Raw genomic sequence first — 22,616 nt, 5'->3', positions numbered from 1 at the left:
ATTTATTGTTACATGAGATAGATGGACGACAAGTTTATGCTTTAGATATATAATACTAAATATCAATCCACTTGTTATAACATGACGCATAGGTTATACCACGTAAAATCTTTAAATAAAATTTTCATATAGGAAAATTGTTGTAATACTGAAACGTAATCATGTGATATAACCAATTTACACATCATATGAGATAGGTTAAAGACGAGTTTATCCTTTAGAGTATGCTAATTATCAATTCATCTGTTATAACATGACTGTGTTGATTATACCATGTAAAGCCTCCAAATAACCATTAATAATTATTCTTCTATGGCAATCTAGGTTTTATCAAGAAAAAGCCCCAACAAAAGCCAATATATATGTTAGGCAAGTAACCCTACTGATTCATCCATTGATATGAAAGGCATGTTACTATTGGCCTCGTGAATTTTGAAGAAGAAATAAAGCATAGAAAAAGAAAGGGTTTACGAAGATGAGGCACCTTTTTTGTGGATGGGAATGTTTCTTCTCCCACGTCCCACGTTGATTTTCATACCGTTGGCTGCCACTAAAAACATGCAAAAGCCATCTCATCCTCTCGACCCAACTTCCCCATGCCCATACACCACACACATCATAACCCCAACATCTTTTTCTTTTTCTTTTACCCATCTTCCTCCCAATAATATCACAAATGCCACTCGTTCAGTTCCCTCCTCCTACCCCTTGACTTGTATTCACTCTCTAGTTTCTCTCCTCTCAGAGGAAGGCATTTTGGGTAATTCATTAAGTCTGATGATTACTTGTGAGGGTTGAAGCTGGATAACGCAGGTTTATCATTAGAGCTTCGATATTTTCTGTTCTTATTATTGCAGAATGATTGTTTCCCTTCTTTATATATTCAAGGAAGTTTGAATGATAAGGGTCAAAACGAAACAAAAACGTACTGAAAACAGCGTACGTAGGGTTTTTGCTTCACTACAGTAAAATTGCAGCAGCTCAATATTTCTCTCTCCTCTCTCTCTCTCTTTCTCTCTGCAATTATTTGATGTACTATATGATGGAGAAGGAGAACTGAACATGATAAACATTCAACTGTTACTTCCATGGCGGATATCAAACGTGGCGAGGAGAGTACTGCACCCACTACCACCACTACCACTGCCAACATGTCCTCTAAGAAGAAGGAGCTTCTTTCTTCTGCCTTGAAGAGAACTAGTGAATGGTTTGCTTTTCTCTTTTCCTTTCTCTCTTTAATTGGTTCAGTGTGTTTTTTCTTTATTCCTGTTTTTGATACAAGTGATGTTTGGGGAAAGGTATTCAAAAACAGGACAGATATAAACGCTCTCTGCTCATGAAATATTTCTCTCTCTCTCTCTCTCTTGTAGTTCCAAAGATTTCTCCTACAATATAGGGATAAAGACTAATGAACGTATCTTGAAACTTGCAGGATTTTTTCGCAGGAGATTCCGAGCGATATTAGTATTAATGTTGGAGGGGTTTCCTTCTCATTGCACAAGGTAACTTGTAGTGTTTATTCATGTATCAAATTATGTGACCGGTAGCACTAAGAACAATTATTTGGTCCAAATTAAATTTTTGTGACTAATTTTTGTTGTTTTAATGTATGGATGAATTAAACAAACATGGAAAGGCTTAAAATTTATTTAATTTTAACATGACCTACCAAAATTGCAGTTCCCTTTGATTTCGAAGTGTGGACACATAAGGAAACTGATATCAGAATCTAGTGATGCTGCTGATCTATCTGTCATTGAACTATTTGATGTTCCGGGCGGATCAGAAGCATTTGAGCTTGCAGCAAAATTTTGCTATGGAATAAATTTCGAGATAAGCACAGAGAACATCGCAATGCTCCGATGTGTGGCAGAGTATCTTCTGATGACTGAGGACTATGCGGTTGGAAACCTTGTGGGAAGAGCTGATGCATACTTAAATGAAGTGGCATTGAAGAGCCCAGCAGGTGCAGTTACTGTTTTGCACATGTCAGAAAGTTTCCTCCCAATGGCAGAGAAGGTAAAATTAGTGAACCGCTGCATAGATGCAATTGCTTTTATAGCCTGCAAAGAGAGCCAGTTCAGTGTGTCCAGTAGGGCTGATGGCGGCAATGAGGGCGTGGTTTCTTCAGTTGTGTATCATCCAAAGCCTGTTGTGGATTGGTGGGCTGAAGACTTAATTGTTCTTAGAATCGATATGTTCCAACGTGTTATGATTGCAATGATGGCAAGAGGGTTTAAGCAATATGCTCTCGGACCAGTACTCATGCTCTATGCGCAGAAATCGCTAAGAGGTTTGGTGAGATCTTACTCCACAATGTCATAATTTTCAGTTTAGTAGCTCATGTCTTGACATATAAATCCTCTCTTGGCATAGGAAATATTTGGAAAGGGGAGGAAGAAAATCGAGCCGCGACAAGAGCACGAGAAAAGGGTTGTCTTAGAAACAATTGTGAGTCTACTGCCAAGGGAGAAAAATGCAATGTCAGTTAGCTTTCTTTCTATGCTTCTTCGTGCTGCGAAAACCCTGGAGACAACGGTTGCTTGCCAGCTAGATTTGGAGAAGAGAATGGGGTTGCAATTGGCACAGGCTGTTTTAGATGATCTCTTGATTCCATCATATTCCTATACCGGGGACACATTGCTTGATGTCGACACTGTGCAAAGGATTGTGACGAATTACCTTGAATATGAAATGCAGGGGAGCCGTTTGGGATATAATGCAGAGGATGATTTTGGTTCTCCTCCACCAACTGACATGGAACGTGTCGGAAAGCTGATGGAGAACTACCTGGCTGAAATAGCCACTGACCGTAACGTATCTGTCTCAAAGTTCATTGGCATTGCTGAACTAATTCCAGAACAATCAAGGGAAACAGAAGATGGCATGTATAGAGCCATAGATATCTACCTAAAGGTGCACATTTTCGTGTATATCTTTCTTAACATCAAATGCTACATGTATTTACAATGGTTATTTAGGCTTTTTATGTAGGGTAGTGAGTTTCACACTCCCCTTTTCTCCTCTTGAACTCCTTCCTTTTTTTTAGCCTTGGATTCTATAAATCAAAGGAGTGCAAAATGAGAATACAAAGTGTGAAAATAACTACCCATCTGTTTTAATAGAGATGAAATTGCCATGGGATCAAAACATCTCTCAGCTGGATTCAAATGGCATATTTTGATACAAATTTTTACGTTAAGTCACCTATCTTGTAACATTTCACAGGCTCATCCTGCTCTGAGTGATATGGAGAGAAAGAAAGTGTGCAGTATGATGGACTGCCAGAAACTTTCGCGCGAGGCCTGTGCTCACGCTGCGCAGAATGACCGGCTTCCTGTTCAAACTGTTGTACAAGTGTTATACTATGAGCAGCAGCGTCTTCGAGACGTCATGAATGTCAATCCCATAGGTGCTGAATCCTCTGTTCTTCCATCCAAAGGGAGCTTATACTCCACTGATACCCACTCAGTTCCTGATGAGCTCACCATCTTGCGCAGACAAAACGAAGAGCTGAAAATAGAGTTGGTGAAGATGAAAATGAAACTGAAAGAACTTGAAACGTCTACTACGAGAACAGCAATGATCAGTCCAATGGGAAACACTCCAACATCTGCTGACAAACCTCCGCTGCCTCGAAAATCATTTATGAACTCAGTATCGAAAAAACTTGGGAAACTTTCTCCCTTTGTGCGTGCAGATGGAGTGACACCTACCGGTGCCAAAGGCCGAACAAAACCTGCCAAAGATCGACGGCATTCAATTTCGTGAAGCTTCAGTGTGCAACTGAGCTCTATGCTGCTTTATGAGAAATCTAAATTCAATTGCCTTTTGTTTGCTTTGTTTAGGCTTGGGATAATTTGTAACTTGAATTTCTAATTTGTTCCATCTTTGTTGTGCTTTGTGTGATGTCATTGTAAATAACATTGCCACTTTGCTTTGAATAAGATTACACGATTTAGTGGCATTGAGTATAAAAGAGCGGAGAGGCTTAGTATAATCTTTTTCAGTTGAAGTTTGTTTATAGCAAAAACTGAGCCACGGTAATGGGCTTGGTGTTGCAGTCTTGACAATGTGTGCATGTATGAACGTTTGTGGTAAAATTTGATTGCTATATCCATGTAATCTCCAACTAGTTTAGTGCATCTGGTCATCAAGAAGAAATTAAAGAATGAAACAGAAAAGGCTCACTCTTATAACATGTTTACCTATCTGGAATCAATATTAAACAGCAATAGTCCGTTGGCACGCTCATTTTGAGCTTACATTCCGTATTACTAAATAGGACACGTACTATGCATAGATTATGAACAGGCGCTTAAACTACATTTACTTTAGAAGAACATGGTATTTGTTTACATCCACCCCACTAGTTTGTCGGAAAATAATTTTTACACACTATTTTTCTTCTTCCGCTCAATTCTTCTTTGATTTGTACAATCTAAAGGTCAAAAATCAACAGAGTGTGTAAAAGAAGAAAAAGAGTGAGAATCACTCCCTAGTTTATTAGTCAATTATGAATAAGTAAACACACCACAAATCTTAACCTGCAACTAGTATAGTCCACAGGCATCCTTCTGTTTCAATCCAAATAGTTGCTTCTGTTAGGAGCCTGTCCTGAAACCAAAATAGACCTACTGCACCAGACCATTACTGCGTTTGTGGGGTCTGTGCTCAAATGATTAAACCCTTTGTGAAAAAGTTAAAGAGTAGCTAGACAGACAGACTATCAGTGCAGCATGTTGATCATGTCGGGGGTAAAATTATCATGCAACCCAAAAGAGATGCTTTCTATCATATGTGATGACTTCATAAGAAGGACTCATGACCTTAACCAAACCCTGAAGTACTGACAATATCGTTTACTTTGAGTCTTTGTGAATTGAAGGCCTTAATTAATATTTGATGAACGGAGGTGGGACGATTCGGACTTGCGAACGAATGAATCGTTGAGAATTTACACGTTCTTTAAGTTGTTTAGATGACTTTATTTGCAGATAATTTGATGCAAACAAGGTTTTTTTCTTCTTTGCATAACATATCATTCAGTGATCAGAACAAATAATTCAAATTTTGAAACCCCTGCAGTAGCATGTAACTTTAGATTCCTCAGTTTTCCACTTTCTCCCACAATTATAACCATTATTTTTACAAATTATGAGAAGGTGCAATGCAACCGTCCAGATGGTAAGTCACCACGAGAAGAAGAAAGAAATCTACATTTGGTCTCTTCTTATTCTAATCATGGATAATAACTTATGCTTAAGGAAATCCTCCTTAAGAATCCTTTCGTTACTTATGTGTTAATAAACTTAGAAATAATCATTAATTGGAATAATTCCAGTACTTATTTCATGTAAGTAAACGTGCCATTATCCCCTTTCGACAATGTTGCTAGAAAACATTTGAGCTTGCGTGTGGACTGTGGAGGATAAGGTTTGACAAGACTATCTCCTTTTGTCAGGTAACTAGAAGATAAACTTTTCTTTTGTCAACAGCGCAGCTGCTTGAACACGCAGCATCTTAAGATGAAAAAAGAATCCCCTTTTGTCAAGTTGTCCTTGAATCATGATTGAGTGTTCACAGTAGCATCATCCATCCAATACATGGTTATCACGTATTTAAAAAAATGCATACTCAGAACAATACTCTTGTCACGTGATGAATTGATAACAAGAGAATATCTTACAATACTCTTGTCACGTGATGAATTGATAACAAAGAGTATCTTTGTTGATCAAAGTGAGTAGAGCATAATCTTGAGTGTAGTGTAATTACGAGTACATCACTTTTCTTTCTCTCTCTCGTAACGCCTATCAGTGGCTACTCATCTTCATTTCATCATATATTCATTACATTTCTTTATAAAACTGAAAATGGAAGTAAAGCAACGGAGACAAATGATGATCTTTATACAAAAACTCCACCCATCACAATAGAAAATTAACCAACTAATTAGAAGCCCACCCAAACATCATCAATCACATATTAGTTAAGAAGTAAGAAGAAGAGGTCTAAAAATCATATCAGATCATCTCAAGTCATGTTCAAGCTTAAAACTTGGAAGAGCCAATGAGGCAGTTTTAGCCTCTCATCCTGTCTTAACTGTTCTTCGCCACCATTAACATTGCTGCTGCTGATTTTACTCCCTCCACCTCTTCTGTACCCACCTGATGCCATGTCAGCAGGCAGCAGCTGCCCATGTGTACTACTCTGATTGGTCCTCCCGGAGAAACTACTTTTCCTGTTTATTGCATGGCTTGATCCTGTAGAACAAGAAGATGAGAAGCTACTTGGACCTGCTGAATCTGATAACGTTAGTGCTGCTTCCTCTCCTCCTCTCTTCCTTCCGTTGCTGCTGTTGTTGTTGTATCTGGTGGGGCCCAGAGTCAACTCAATCTCACTCTCATCTATGATCTCGAGCACCCCATCATCTCCATCTGTGTCTGCAATGAACTCTTCTGCTCCTGCCGCTGCAGGCTGTTCTAAATCTAGTTTCCTTTGTGGGTTAAATTGTGCCTCTTGGTTCTGATGGTAATTTAAATTCCAACTCTCTTGTTTCTGTCCGTTGGGCCTGCTTTTCCCGACCGAGCTTTTCATCAATATGTTCTGCATATGATACAGCCTATGAAGTTCATATACCTGCAGCACTAACTCAAGTTTAGAGACAAGCCAAAAACAGAAAGGAGTGAACAGATTAGAATAGAGTTACAGAAGTGATTTCCGCACTTCCCAGGTTTCTTTTCCTGGTCTTCAGACTGAATAAATCAAAGGAGAATGAATAGACGGAAATAAGGGGAAGAGTGCGGAAGGAGAAATCGGGACTGTAAAAATCACTACCCTGAAATTATTATTTATTACCTGCTCCTTGAAAGTTTCTTCATGCTTTAAGATGGCCATCCTCATATACTCCTTATCATATGGCTTCAGAAGCTTCTCCATACCTAGAAGCTTAATTTAGCAACCTTGTGCAAGAATATATCCTGACTTGTGAAAGTCTGATACTGTTGTGCTCAAACGAAGGATAAAAAAAGGCAGAAAATGTATTTAGATAGGAAGGAACGAATAATGTGCTAGAAACATGATGGTTTCTGTTCTGCATAGAAACAAAGAGAGCACTTGCTATGATGAGTTGCAAACACCAATACAAATGGATTATATCAGCAAACTGCTTTTTAGAATAATTTGTCTGCTTCAGCCAATTTTGGACCACAATAAAAATATCTTCCAGCTTCACAGGGCCTCACTTATATCAGCAGCACAGTACTATATCATCTGTTCCTAATTAATACTTTTGTAAATTATTTTATGCTTTTACTGATTTTTCTCAGCTACCTACAGTTGAATTTTGTTTTGTTTTTTACCCTTTTCATTTAAGTGGTAATTAAACGTCATTTTTCTGTTCAAGTTGCCTACCTCCCAAAATCCCAGATGATGACATCACAGCGATGTACAGTTGCAAATAGTAACTGCTGGGAATTAATTTTGAAATGGCTTGGTTTTGCTTTCCATATAAAAAATCAGCCTCCAAAATCAAACTTGTTTGCATTCCAAACAATTTTTTCTTTGATTCGAGCTATAGTTTAAACTAAACTAATCTAAACTATGAGAGAGATGGCTCAAACGTGTGTGCATAGGAGGAGCATACGGTTGTAACGGTTCTAACCAACTTAGACAAGTTGAGCATTCCGAACAATATCAAAACCCCAATTGCATGCTTTTGCAATAACAGTAAAACATAAAGACAAAGAACAAATCTATATGACTGAAAGAATGATCAAGTTTGAATCTCTGACCTGCACGTTTCAGAAAGAGGTACTCAAGAGCTGGGGAGATTAACTACAGCTTGTGTTCTTTTGAAGAATAAGCAAAAGCCAACAGAAATAAAAGCACTGTTTCAAAGAAAGGCAAAAGGCTCTTCAAACATGCAAATATATACAGCAGCAAGGCTTAGCTTCTGTTTTGTAGAATATGAACTTGCCTTCACATTCCCTATCAGGATATACTACAGCTTCAAGTACATTTAGAAAAATTTTAAAAATAATTAATTTAAGAATTTAAGAATATCTCTTTCACACACAGAAACCAAACTGCTGCTGTTGCAGTTAGGTTTTGAGGCATGCCCAACAAATCCCAGTGCTCTTAGCCAATGTGATTCAAGGTTTGTGAAAGAGATGCCTCCCCAGACAAGTCCAGCAACGCAAATATTATTTAATTAAAATATATAATATAGAGATATTGATCAGTTTGTATTTTATCTAATCTCTTTGTGATTAATTAGTTTTATAATTGTTAAGGATCATCAACTAGGTACATTGCTCAACTCAAAGACAATCATTAGAACAACAGCTTAAACTTGCACAGTGATTCACATGCACCCGAGAATAATATATCCAAATCTACAGTTGTCTCGATTATGTGTTCTAATTGTATAATTTGTACAACAGTACAAGGCATGTTAATATGAAAATGAGAAGAGTATCGTGGCATGGCCTGGCCTGCCGACAATTAGATCACGACCGTACAATAAGCATGTATCTTATCTTAAGAATAGTATAGCAAAGAAGTTTGTATACGGTCGAGTGATATTGATATTCCTCTTTACTTGTAAGTAAGAGATTTTAATTAGAATATCATAAATAAAAAATTCGATATCAACTTATTCATCTACTTCTTGATGTTAATATATTGATGTATAAAAATAAAAATAAAAAATAAATAAAAACTTGTATACAGAAATTCCTATTTAAGAATTTCTCCTAAAGAATGAACATGAGATATCGATCAAATCCAGCACACTACCACAGAAGCTTTAGATCATTGTGATTCTCCTTTCTATTATAATTTAGCCTTGTCATTTTCCATTTTTATTTAATTAAGGGTAAAGTTTAAGAAACCATGCATATATTTTCTATGTAAGCGTACATTGTAAAACATCAAATGTATGATGGGTGGGGCTGAGTTATTAGATTCTTCGAGAATTCTTTTTCGTTCATAGCATAATTTCTGATCTTACACATAATTTCGTATGTTATTACGTAATAAGCTAGACTGAATTAAGATCTAATGTTTTAGAATTCAAATTTTGCAATGAACAATTGTAAATATGTATGTATATATTTTAAGGTTGAATCATGTATGAAGATGCAGTGATCATCTATTGTATGAGAACATAACAAGCCACATCATTCATCGTTATATAAACACACAAGTCTGGGTAGATGCTCAATAACTTGTTAATGAAATAAGATTATTTTTATAATAAATCATTTCTAAATGACAACTGTGACATCCCACATCGTCCAGAGGAGTGATCCTTATATGTATATTCTCATCTTTACCTAGCACGAGGCCTTTTGGGAGCTCACTGGCTTCGGGTTCCATGGGAACTTCGAAGTTAAGTGAGTAGCGCACGAGCAATTCCATGATGGGTGACCCACTGGGAAGTTACGCGAGAGTTCCCAAAAACAAAACCGTAAGGGCGTGGTCGGGGCCCAAAGCGGACAATATCGCGCTACGGTGGTGGAGTGGGCCGGGGAAGTGATCCACCCCGGTCAGGGATGTGACAATTTGGTATCAGAGCCTAACCCTGGCCGTGGTGTGCCGACGAGGACGTCGGGCCCCTAAAGGGGGTGGATTATGACATCCCACATCGCCCAGGGGAGTGATCCTTATATGTATATTTCCATCTCTACCTAGCACGAGGCCTTTTGGGAGCTCACTGGCTTCGGGTTCCATGGGAATTTCGAAGTTAAGCGAGTAGCACACGAGAGCAATCCCATTATGGGTGACCCACTGGGAAGTTGCTCGTGAGTTCCTAAAAACAAAACTGTGAGGGAATGGTAAGCCCAAAGCGGACAATATCGTGCTACGGTGGTGGAGCGAGCCCGGGAAGTGATCCGCCCCGGCCTGGGATGTGACAACAACTAAATTCAATGATGGCTTCCATAATTAGTTATTAGCATATGGGCACACACAAAATAATTTTTTTTTTTTTTAGGGAAATAGAATGAGAGAGGAAGAAAGTGATAGAGAATGTGGGAGTGAGAAGTTTTATTTTATTTTATTTTTTAAATTAGTGGTATGTTAGGATTACATGTAGGTGAAACTTTGAAAAAAAAAAAGTAAAATTTGGTTGTGTGAAATTACATTTCTGCCCTATATTTCTTATTCATGTTCCGTTTTAATTAGAAGGTTAAACTGGTAATTTCATAGAATTTTGGTTGACAATGAGTGTTTTATTAATTAGTAGAGATTAATTATGCATGATCGCAAATATAAGATGTCACATCCCGGCCCGGGGGGACCACTTCCTGGGCCTGCTCCACCACCGTAGCACGATATTGTCCGCTTTGGGCCCCGACCACGTCCTCACGGTTTTGTTTCTGGGAACTCACACGAGAACTTCCCAGTAGGTCACCCATCCTAGGAATGCTCTCGTGCGCTACTCGCTTAACTTCGGAGTTCCCATGGAGCCCGAAGCCAGTGAGCTCCTAAAATGCCTCATGCTAGGTAGGAATGGGAATATACATATAAGGATCACTCCCTTGGGCGATGTGGGATGTCACAATCCACCCCGCTTAGGGGCCCGACGTCCTCGTCAGCACACCACGGCCAGGGTTAGGCTTTGATACCAAATTGTCACATCCCCGCCTGGGGCGGATCACTTCTCCAGCCCGCTCCACCACCGTAGCACGATATTGTTCGCCTTGGGCCTCGACCACACCCTTACGGTTTTGTTTTTGGGAACTTACGCGCAACTTCCCAGTGGGTCACCCATCATGGAATTGCTCTCGTGCGCTATTCACTTAATTTCGAAGTTTCCACGGAACCTGAAGCCAATGAGCTCCCAAAAGGTTTTGTGCTAGGTAGGGATGAGAATATACATATAAGGATCACTCCCCTGGGCGATGTGAGAACTCACACGAGAACTTCCCAGTGGGTTACCCATCATGGGAGTGCTCTCGCGTGCTACTCGCTTAATTTCGAAGTTCCAACGGAACCCGAAACCAGTGAGCTCCCAAAATGCCTCATGCTAGGTAGGGATGAGAATATACATATAAGGATCACTCCCCTGGACGATGTGGGATGTCACATAAGACGCTCAACAAATTTCTCGAAATTAATTTTTCCTAAAACCTAAGCTCGGCTTCAACATCTAAGAAAACAAAAAGAAATTAGGTTCCCATCCCTTCTTTTGCTACTACATTGATTAAAACTTTATTCCTTTTCAATTTTTGATCAAGGTCCTTGGGTATTAATAACATCACTAATTATTTCAATAATAAAATATTTTTACCTAAAAATATTCATTTAGTTCTAAAAATGTTACAATTAGTATATTTATATTTATGGCTAAATTTTTTTATCATATATTTTTATTTTTAGTTTGTATCCATTTTTAATTTGCAAACCTTTTTTTATTTGTACCAATTTTCTTTTCAGTTTTAATTTGTACCCATATATTAATTTCTTTTTGTGCCCATATATTTTTAAGTTTTATTTGTATTTGTACCCATGTGTTTACCGTCACGTGACATTATATAATTCAATCAATGATAGAAAAATTACATATGGTATATTTATTTTTTGTGGCCAAACTTTGTATCATATATTTGTATTTTTAGTTTGTACCTACTTTTTTTGCAACCTTTTTTTAAATTTGTAGTATTTTATTTTTAGTTTTAATTTGTACCCATGTATTAATTTTTTTTTGGGCCCATATTTTTTAAAATTTCATTTGTATTGATAATTTTTTAATCTTTTATGTGTACCCTAATTTATTTATAATGTACCCATTCTTCTTTATTAATGTACCACTTTGTTATATGTGAAATGTACCAATTTTTTTAAAACTAAGGATACATTCCTTTGCCATTTATTATTTCTTATTATTACATAGTTTTTATCCATTTATTCAATTAAAATGTTTGAATTTTTTAATTGAAGCCGTTTCTAATAGTATTATAATGAGGGATTTTAAATTTATAGGATTATAAATCTTATAAAATATCAAACAATTAATGTCAAAACTATAAAAATATAAATATTAATAGTAATATAATGAGGTGTACAAAGTTAAGGGACTTTGATCAAACTTTAAATACCATTAAGATTTTAGTCAAAGAATGTTAGAGACTAAGGATCGCATCCAAAGTATCCCAAAAAACAATTATAAAAGTTTTTTTAAGTGTTGTATAAATTGAGACAATAAATCTGATTTCAATTGCATACGCGTCTTAAATTGATTTTGACCATCTATATTTATAAGGTGTCTCATAAATAATCACAAGAATTAGCCCACGCATGATCAATTTTATCATTCACATCTCATAAATAATAATCAGAATCAGCTCATACACGACTCATTCTAACATGGTTTTTTTAGCCAAAATGGTTCATAAGATTTGTATAACGCATCACTTTGGTCCCTGAGATTGTCCACCATCCATTATTTTGGTCATTCCGTTAAAAACTCCATTAAGTGTCTCGGAGCTCTTGGCCGGAAGTTTGAGCAATTTTCAAAGCTTCAGAACTCAATCGTTTCTTAACAAAATTCGACCCATAATATATCAAAATGAAGATATGAAAGTGTATAACAAGATTATACCTATTTGGAAGCCCAATGGTAGCCGGAGATGGCCGAAAAATAGTCTAAAAGGTGATTGGTTTGTGGGAAAACTAGAAAACTCGTCGGAAATTGGGTAAACTTTAAACATTCATAACTTCTTCAATACTCAACGAAATCGAGTGATTCAAAAACAAAAATCATACTTCTCAACGAGACAAAGAGAATGATACTTTTCTCAATGGCTAACTCGTCGTGATTTGGCCGAAAAACGGCTCAAAAGTGGTTGTCTTGGTCTCGATTTCATTTTTGAATCACTCAATTTCGTTGAGTATTGAAGAAGTTATGAACGTTTAAAGTTTACTTAGTTTCCGGGGAGTTTTTCAGTTTTCCTGCAGACCAGTCACCTTTCAGGCTATTTTCCGACCATCTCCGGCAACCATTGGGCTTCCAAATAGGTATAATCTTGTTATACACTTTCATATCTTCATTTTGATATATTATGGGTCGAATTTTGTTAAGAAACGATTGAGTTCTGAAGCTTTGAAAATTGCTCAAACTTCCGGCCAAGAGCTCCGAGACACTTAATGAAGTTTTTAACGGAATGACCAAAATAATGGATGGTGGACAATCTCAGGGACCAAAGTGATGCGTTATACAAATCTTATGAACCATTTTGGCTAAAAAACCATGTTAGAATGAGTCGTGTATGAGCTGATTTTGATATATTATGGGTCGAAATTTGTTAAGAAATGATTGATTTACGAAGCTTTGAAAATTGGATTGCCCAAACTTCCGGCCAAGAACTTCAAGATACTTAATGGAGTTTTTAACGGAATGACCAAAATAATGGATGATGGACAATCTCAGGAACCATTTCTATTGATTTTCAATCTCAGGAATTAAAATGATGTGTTATGCAAATCTCATGGACAATTTTAGCTATAAAGGCTTCTAACATTCGCATGAGCTGATTCTAACTTTCCACCTAATAAGAATAAGCAAAGACCAAGACCTAGTAGAATGATTAATATAGCCGTGGGTTGGACATGTGAGTGGGGGTGTTACCAAAGTCAAACCGTCCAGAAGTGGACCCAAATAGTGAATATATGCAATGGCTCCAAAACACACGAAAATTTGATGGCAAAAATGGATGGATAATTCATAAACAAAATATGTTTCTGGTTTCTAATTGGTTTAGTGGGTTTTGTCATTTGCTCAATGATATTATTTTGTTAATGTTAATTTGTCGAGAGACAGATTGGAAAAGAAATCGAATCCAATTATCCATGGCCATGAAAATTATGCAAGGTAAAGGGATGGATGGAATATGGATTTGGTTGCATCATCATGCATGTTAAGCAAGATCACCATAATATTAATTTTTTATATCAATTGTAAAAAATAATAATAAAATAAAAAGTGGAGTGCGATCAAATCGATCGTCTGTGACGGTCTCTGAAGTCGTGGTTATCAATAAGATGCGGTGTTGAGTTTCGTGATCTCTAGGTATTTTATACTTTTTCTATTTCGTATGATGTCGTGATGTATTATTTATTTTATTTTATATAAAGATGAGAGAAAGAGTGGTGGGACGGAGAGAGAAGGGGGGGACGGAGTCAGAGAGGGTTGGTGGGTGGACACGGAAGCACGCGTTGCCGGTGCGTGGAGGTGCAGTTGTATGGGGCCGTGGGTCCATCGGGGTTGCTGAAAAAGCATGAGCCACGCCCTTGTACTGTTCTCTGGTCCCACGTACCCACGCCCACTTTATTCATGTACAAATCAGAACAACTCAAACAACGCACTAGCTCAATCCAAAGGATCGTATATTATCCAACAATTAAATAATAAATGAACAAATTATATTTTTCATCTAAATTGTAAAATTTTATCAAAATTAATTGAATAGTTAAATAATTATTAAATTTTAAGAACCTTTATAGAATTACGATTGTGTTTATGATAGCCATATAGAGTTTTACGTACTATATAACTTGTTTGACTATACAAATTCATTCCACATCAAATGTTCATTAAGCAATGTTCAATGACACCTATGTATTGTTAGTGGGGATCAATAAGAAACCATACAAAAAAAAAAGTGTGGAAAAAATATGCAAGGACAACTACGAAATAAAAAATTAATAGTAATAACCAAAAATAAAAAATGTGACCCAACTCCAATTATCCATATAGTACTGAACACCTTGAAGGGTATGGCCCATTACTTTCCATGACTATGTGTATCAATTTATTTTTTAAGATAAAGAAAATGCGAATAGAAATGGATAAAACTTGTATTCCCTAATAGAGCATGTACATATTTCACTCTTCTAAATAATGTATCTTCATCGGATAAGTTCTATGTTTAGAACAGTTTAGCTATTTTAATATTTATTTGAATATTATTTTTACTAAAGAATCATTTGAATTGTACATTGTTTAATTATTTAAATGTATTAAATAGATGAGCACTATTCATGATGAATATATTACTTGGTATTCATACTATCGACTTATTTCATACAGATGAATGCAATACCTTATTTATAAGCGGTATAATATGTGCATTTTCTTTGACAAACGTTATTTGTAAGTGGAGTTATATGTGCATTTTGTTTTGATAAACGATAACATTAGTGAATTAAATTGTTAATCATTGGAAGGAAGGATAATTGGTAGTAATCGAATCCGCACGAAGATGTATAGACATAATTATTTTATACCACCGCGATAAAACACTATTTGCGTGTAATATGTGCATTCCTCCAAATGTATCCTATAGAAATTAGCTTCATTAAATATGATCTATATAGCCACTTAATACTACTGTCTAGTGTTTTTCCTTTTCACTTGTAAGTGAGAAATCTTAAGTTAGATTATCGCCAAAGACAAATTTGAACCACATTATTGCTACTCATTATGAGGCTAAGTATATCTTCCCTCCGTTAGCGTAAATAATATCGTAAGTTAAATGAAATGATTTATAGAAATTTTTTTGGTCAAAAGAACTTTTTAAAAAGCCCAAAGGCAGCCAAAAGACAAACAAAAATTACGGTAAATTACATTTTACCCCCTCAGGTTTCGATGCAATTACAATCTTACATAATATCTTTAAAACATTTCAATCTCATACATTTAATAGTTTTTTTTCAATTTCATACAACTGTTAAAAAATTTATTAAGTTAACCTTTAAGTGATGACGTGACAAATATGGAGTCCCCATTTGTGCTGACGTAGCTGCCACATTTGTGCCACATGGCTAAACACTTAATAAAAAAAAAATATTAAAATAATTAATTAAAGGAAAAAAAAAAAAAAAAAAAACAAAACCCCCCTTTGTCTTCCTCACCAGAGCACCCCTCCTTCCCCTCCACCCCCTTCACAGCTCTACCCCGTTCCCCCAGAAGTAACAGAACCCCTTTCATCCTCACAGCCACACTCGTGGCCTTAATATGCCTTTGTCTCATCCTCCGCCATCTCATCCTCCGATTCTCGTGCCGGACATCCACTTGCTGAGTCAATTCGGTGACCTTGCCCACCCGCCTTCTCTTCACCTTCTCCTCCATCATTTTTCAACGGCATGCTCTCCTCCATCGCCTTCCTAACCTACCATTGTATGATGCTCTTAATCCACACCCGCCACAAGCTCGACTTCCTCCACGGCGGCGGCCTCTCAAAGATCGTGTCTTTAAGCGACCTGGGTTTCGCCATCTGTGGCCTAATCGGCCGGTTCTCCGTTGACGTCATGATCGTCCTCGCCCAGACCTGGGTTTCAAAATTCATCAAATTTCTGGGTTTTTTTTTTTTTTTCGGATTGAGAGAAAAACAATAGAGAGATTTATTACAGAGATTTGGGGAAGAAGAAGAATCAGAAGAATTTGGAGAATTAGAGAATGAGGGTTTAGGGATTGGGAGGGGTGGTGTGTTGGTGGTTATGGAGATTGGAGGAGATGGAGGGTCGAGTGGAAGAAGAGGGGGTGGGCCTCTTTTCATTTTTTTTAGTTTAATTTTGTATTTAAGTTTTTTTTTAATGACGTGGCAGATGGATATCTACGTGTCCAAGTTTTGGAGGGAGTGGGCTTACGTGTAATGGGGTTCACTACTACCACGTCAGCTTTTAACGGACCAATGAATGGAAAATGTAACGGAGGTATTATATTGAAATAAAATAGCACGTGAGGTATGAAAGTAAAATTTTTTGAAAATGTTGTATGAGGTTGCAATAGACTTTAAACCTAAGGTGGGAAAGTGTAATTTATCCAAAAAACTAGTGAGCAAAACTAGGCAACAAGGCCAAAAGTAAGGAATAGCATGCTATACAGATGTTCTTTGTGAGAATCCTAAAGATCAATTCATTCTATTAGTTCATTAGTCATGTAAAAACACACTAGAAATACTTACCCAACACGGGATAGTCGCCAGCCAAGCTAATAGCATAAAAACTATTTTAAAACATCATGCATCACTTTCCACGGGGATGGGCGTGAAAGAGGAAGGCCATCTCGTGAGAGGAAATAAGCTAGAGAAGTTGGAGGTCTATCGATCCAATTGTTAGTGCATAACTTCTTGCTGGCAAGCTTAGCCATGCAATCAGCGGACGGTTTGCTTCACGGGGGTTCCAAAGACCATTTGATGGAAGATTTCCTTCTGTTTATTAGCATTATTGGGATTTTTTTTTCCTTCTGTTTGCTAAGGGCAATATTGGATCATTGTAATTAGGGCAAGGAAGGGTCCCGGCGGTTTGGAGTGTGTCTCAAGAATTGAAGACTTGACTCAGCAGAGGAATCTAATGGCTGCCATGTTGGTGTCCACACGACCCTTAACCAGCATCACCACAATAATATATGCAGCCATCACCTCCACTTTAAGTAATTCGTACGAACTACTAGCTTTTAAAAAGAGGAATATTAAGTTGTAATCAGGATTAGGCTAAACAAAAGATTGCGATCTGCAGGTTCAAAATTCAGTGATGATTCTGGCTGGCTATATAAATATATATGCACCGTCGTGCATGTACGGTAATATTATTGATGGTTTTACAGCTGGATAATGCTATGGAGACAAAATGTTCAAATCAAATTTTATAAACCATAATATGGTTATTGATGATTGAATTATTATTTAAGTGTTGATTAACGTACTTATTTTCTATTGGTGACAAGTCATTTGGTTTACTTAAAAATAAAAATTGATTCATAAATAAAAGTTGATTAATATTTATGTTCTAACCCGAGACATTAAAAAAGACAAAGATAATATTTCTAAAACAAAAAGACTCTTGAAATCATACACGAATGCATACTTCACAAGCAATACATTTACCAAGCTCAAAATGGTGCTTCTTTGCTCATCTGCAAACATCTATACTTGTTGCAGAGACATCATGCATTTGATCCAACATCAGAACAAATTTGATCCAACATCACACCATATACTTGTTGCAGATACAAATTTGATCCACCATCACACCATATACTTGTTGCAGAGACATCATGCATTTGTATCAAGGAAAGTTAGAGTCAACCACCTTGCATAAACATGAAATCTTGCATAAACATCAAATAGGTAATTGTTTAGCCTCTGCATCCACAAACTATAGTGTGGAGCCAAAAATAATCACAAGGTGACACGTGGATTTTTAAGTAAAAGAGGATAAAAATACCTTTGAGGCATACTGAGATTCCTACACGCGAGCAACGGGCAATTATCACTCAACCAAGTCAAAAGTGCCCAAAATAGGTAATAATTCAAAACCTATTTCATCCATCCTCATCCAATCTTTTCCACAAGGTAACTCCCAAATCTTCCCTTTTTAAATATATTGATTAGCTAATCAATTAGGTAATTATTCTATTAATTAGCTAATTGATTAGGTAATTATTCCATAACTCCCAATTTAACACAAATCAAGAACCTAGCCCATAAAGGGAGCTAGGTGGCCAGTCCTCTCTCACCCAAGGAGGCCAGCCATTCTCCTATTTAAACCCCATCATTCTCCTCAAAGTGAAAGGTCTACAATCTTGCTAAATACTCAAAATTCTTCAAACACTTTTCTCTCAAAATTCTAACTTTGGCATCAGAGGTTCTTCAACCAAAGCCCCCCTATTCATCGTGGGCGCGTGAGGCTATTGGCCTTGACCTAAGGTGTTATTTGTTTTGTAGGTGCAATTTTGTCCAAGAATAAGGAGGAAGAAATTTGCATCCACAAATTGGTGCTTTCATTGAGAGTTGAGTCCCACACTCGTAGAAGACTCTTGCATCCAAGGTTTTTCTATTTTCTTGTCCATTTGTAGATTTTTCGTACGTTTTTATTATTAGAATTTTTTATTTGCAAAAATTCTTTGATAAAACGTAAAAGAGAAGTGCAATGGCTAGAAATTTAGAAAATTTAACAAGTGAAATTTCCAATATTCAAGAGATGGGACCGCGGCGATCCACAAAGCTAAATGTGACAATAAGTGGAGAGGCACCACCACCACGAGTTTCCACCATGGGAACCACCACGGTGGCCACCGGCGAGGTCCATGGTGTCACCACCACGACCCGAGCCGTGCCATCTAAGCAAGCCTAAGTCATGACATCCAAGGCCCAAGGCCCATAGCACCAAAGCCACGGCCCAAGCTATGTCACTCCAAGCCCAATGCGTTGCCAAGTCGAGCCTTAGCCTCGCACCCACATGCGCCACACGCCGAGCAGCCCACTCTAGTGGCCCAGCCTGCTCCGACCGAGTAGCCCACTCTCGTGGCCCAACTTGCTCTCGTCAGGCAGCTTACTCTCGTGGCCTAACCTGCTCTCGCGGCCCATCCTGCTTCCGCAGCCCAGTCTGCTTCCATGGCTTTTCAAGCAGCCTAAATCAATCCAAGATTAGTTCAACCATCCCGGCTCAAAATTTCAAGACCGACGATCGAACCGGGAACATTTTCACCACATTTTTCTGTGGATTTGACATTTCCCAACTCAAATCTTGCTCCCAGAGTCTACCACACTTCCATTGCTCAAGGAGACACATTCCTTCCAAGCTATTCCAACCCAAATGGAGAACAACACTTGTCTTAATAAGTCATAGAGTTGATAAACACCTTTACACAGTAGATGACGTTGGTGAACCAGCTCTTGCAGAGCACCGAGATGCAACATGCCCCAGACGAGGTGTCCCGAAGTAGGAAAGGGGCAGACAAAGAACCTCTCCAGCAGCGTCCCGGTAAGCAGCCACTCGACTAGCCACGAATCGAGCTTTCGAGCAATGTACACTCCCGATTGGGCCTCTGAGATAGTGTATACTCTTGTCTTAGCGCGCAGAGGAGTGTGCACTCTCGACTAGGCCTATAGACGAACATACATTCACGGTTGGGGTCACACTTTGATAGTTAACATGAGCAACCTTTCAGGCGAATTGTTCATTCGCAGCTAAACCCATAAGGAGCATTATACACCTCACATCTGAAAAGGCAGCATGACTGATGGAGATAAATAGTCACTCAATCCGGCTCAAGTTCAACCGGCAGCCTGCAAAGAACTCGCTCGCCTGCTAGGAACACACCACATCCGAGGTATAAACGAGCCAAACACATGGAAGAGTAGCCTAGACCAGCAAGTCACAATTAGGGGCGGCCGAGAGCTCTACTATGCTAACAAAGGCAAGTTCAAAAGGAAGTAGATAGACTATTAACCAAGCGATTGCACGATTTTCAACGAGGTCACTGACGAGGCACTACGACGAGACATGACCAACATAAGCAGGTCACCTTTCACGGATGAGATCGAACAGGCAGAGCTTTCATGCGAGTTCAGCATGCTACATTTCACATCTTTCAAAGGGGATGAAGACTCGGAGAGACACCTAAAGCACTACCGAAGCATAATGATCCTTTATCAAAACAACGACGATCTCATGTGCAAGATATTCACCACCATTCTATAAGGCGCGGCGCAAGATTGGTTTTACACCTTGCCGCCACAATCCTTCCGGAGTTTCGATGAACTTTCTTTGGTTTTCACCAAAGAATATTCATCCTATCGCTCAATCAAAAAGAAGTCCGACCATTTGTTCAACGTCAAGAAAAACCTAAAGGAGTCGCTTCGCGACTATGTGAATAGGTTCAAAGTAGAGAAGACAAGGATAGTTGGATGCAACGACTCGATAGCTAAAGCAGCCTTCCAAAAAGGACTTCCAGCAGACCACCAGCTATTCAAAAAATTGACCATGAAAGAAGATTTAACTATGGCAGACTCTTTCACTCTGGTAGATAAGCATGCACTTTGGGATGAGGCTCGCCAATGCACATTTAAGAACTTGAAGAAGTACCCGACATCACCTCCCTACTATCCAAACCCGAAGCAGTGGATGACTTATTCGCATGTTTGACTGTATCTAAAGTAGCAATAAGCTTTACTATCAAGAAAGAAGAGTTGGAGACCCGACTACCCGTATTTCACAGTTCAAAAGCTATTCTCGATGCTATCAGAAATTGAAAAGCTAACTTTGTCGACAGTTATTGGAACCTAGAAGCTTAAGTTTTACCTTCAAACGCACGCAGTCATCCTTATGACGCACTATTCCGCCCAATCCAGACGCGCAACGATAAAGGCATAGACTCGGGTGGATCTAAAGTTTTCTGACGAATGTAACAACGAGGCCCAAAAAACATGCCAAGGGCAGATGAACATTGGAAGGACATATTCGGAAGCAAGTTTTGTCCTTGTCGCCCCAAAAGATTCTACATAGAAGCAACATGTACCAGTAATTGAGCATTTCCTGCTATGTGTCACACGGCCCTGGCCGACCTTTGCTCCATAATTCAACTTTAGAGTGGCCTAATACTAGCAGTTGAGCATCTCCTGCTGTGTGTAACATGGCCCCATATCCACGGCTTTCTACCACGTATTCACGACACAACAGAACGACCCAACGACGCATTAGAGGTAGTCGAGCACGCCCTAGCCGCGCCTGCTCCATCCGATGAAGACTTCTGGCATTTGAATGTCCATGGCGCATCTAACTACAAAGGTTCGAAAGCAAGCATGGTCCTTGTCACCCCAAATAGCTCAATGCTCGATCAGGTGATCACTTAAGGTTTCAAAGCATTCAACAACAAAGCAAAGTATGAGGCCCTATTAGCAAGCCACCGGATGGAAAAAGACTTGGCGGTGAAGAAACTTGTAATTCATTCCGATTTCCAGCTAATCACCAACTAGATTACTGGGGAGTACATGGAAAAACATCCAAGGATGACACAATACTTAGAGAAGGTACGCAAGCAGCTTGAGGCATTTCAGACTTACACTCTCACTCAAGTTCCGCGGGCAAACAACGCCCATAAAGATGTGCTAGCCGGCCTAGGCTCCTCCCTCGACCACCAACTCAAACGCTCTATTCTGGTGGACTATCTAGACAAGTTAAGCATAGAAACGGAGCCGACAGCCGAAGTGTCACAGGTTAGTATAACTCCTAACTGGCAAAGTTCTATTATAGACTACCTGGTCAACGACACACTCCCCCTGAAAAGATTAGAGTCTAGGAAGCTCCAAATCAAGGCTGCTACTACATGTGGAACGACATTCTCATCCGAAAAACCTAAATCGAACCACATCTTCACTGCCTAGCACCTTTCGATGACTTGAAGGTTCTAAGCTCAATGCATAAAGGCGTATACGGAAATCACTCCGGAGGTCGATTCTTAACATAAAAGGCTCTTAATGCCGACTACTGCTGGCTTTCCATGCACCGAGGTGTTAAAAAGTTAGTACAAAAGTGCGGCCGTCGCCAACGCTACAAGCTGGTACCATCACTGCTTGCCAGCGAGCTACACCCCAGACGAATCCTTGGTCGTTCATGCAATGGCAATTGACTTGGTAGGACATGTGCCGTCTGCTACTGGGGGCAAAGGCATAATGATAGTGATAATCAACTACTTTACCAAATGGGTAGAAGCAGAGCCTAAGACGACCATGACTTAGAAGGACGTAGAACACTTCATATGGAGGAACATCATTTGCTGATTTAGCATCCCTCAATCCATCATTATCAACAACAACCTGTAATTC

General features: G+C 38.5%; 2 protein-coding genes across 2 annotated transcripts; one reads left to right on the top strand and one right to left on the bottom strand.

Annotated features, from left to right (window-relative positions):
- Nucleotides 1-375: 375 nt before the first annotated feature.
- Nucleotides 376-3,979, top strand: LOC137747103 (Phototropic-responsive NPH3 family protein). Its single transcript, XM_068487113.2, has 5 exons — nt 376-1,207; nt 1,433-1,502; nt 1,681-2,298; nt 2,377-2,916; nt 3,229-3,979. Exons 1-5 carry the CDS (start codon nt 1,089-1,091, stop codon nt 3,769-3,771), a joined length of 1,890 nt encoding a protein of 629 aa, XP_068343214.2. The 5' UTR covers nt 376-1,088; the 3' UTR covers nt 3,772-3,979.
- Nucleotides 3,980-5,789: 1,810 nt separating this feature from the next.
- Nucleotides 5,790-8,176, bottom strand: LOC137748503 (uncharacterized). Its single transcript, XM_068488664.2, has 2 exons — nt 6,862-8,176; nt 5,790-6,642 (listed from the first exon to the last, which is right to left on the bottom strand). The coding sequence occupies exons 1-2, from the start codon at nt 6,940-6,942 to the stop codon at nt 6,037-6,039; spliced, it is 687 nt and encodes a 228-aa protein (XP_068344765.2). The 5' UTR covers nt 6,943-8,176; the 3' UTR covers nt 5,790-6,036.
- Nucleotides 8,177-22,616: the final 14,440 nt, after the last annotated feature.

This window comes from Pyrus communis, chromosome 2 (assembly GCF_041283825.1).
Source record: "Pyrus communis isolate YQ-2024b chromosome 2, ASM4128382v1, whole genome shotgun sequence".
NCBI classification, from domain to species: domain Eukaryota; kingdom Viridiplantae; phylum Streptophyta; class Magnoliopsida; order Rosales; family Rosaceae; genus Pyrus; species Pyrus communis.
The sequence above is the reverse complement of the archived record's forward strand: the minus strand, read 5'-3'. Positions and strand labels throughout refer to the sequence as shown.

What these genes read in the sequence shown, in the direction of transcription:
- LOC137747103 (XM_068487113.2), top strand. Translation starts at nt 1,089, where the DNA reads ATGGCGGATATCAAACGTGGCGAGGAGAGTACTGCACCCACTACCACC. An exon ending in TTTCCTTCTCATTGCACAAG is followed by an intron (nt 1,503 to 1,680) that starts GTAACTTGTAGT and finishes CCAAAATTGCAG; the next exon opens with TTCCCTTTGATTTCGAAGTG. An exon ending in AGAAATCGCTAAGAGGTTTG is followed by an intron (nt 2,299 to 2,376) that starts GTGAGATCTTAC and finishes CTCTTGGCATAG; the next exon opens with GAAATATTTGGAAAGGGGAG.
- LOC137748503 (XM_068488664.2), bottom strand. Translation starts at nt 6,942, where the DNA reads ATGGAGAAGCTTCTGAAGCCATATGATAAGGAGTATATGAGGATGGCC. An exon ending in AAGAAACTTTCAAGGAGCAG is followed by an intron (nt 6,643 to 6,861) that starts GTAATAAATAAT and finishes TTAGTGCTGCAG; the next exon opens with GTATATGAACTTCATAGGCT.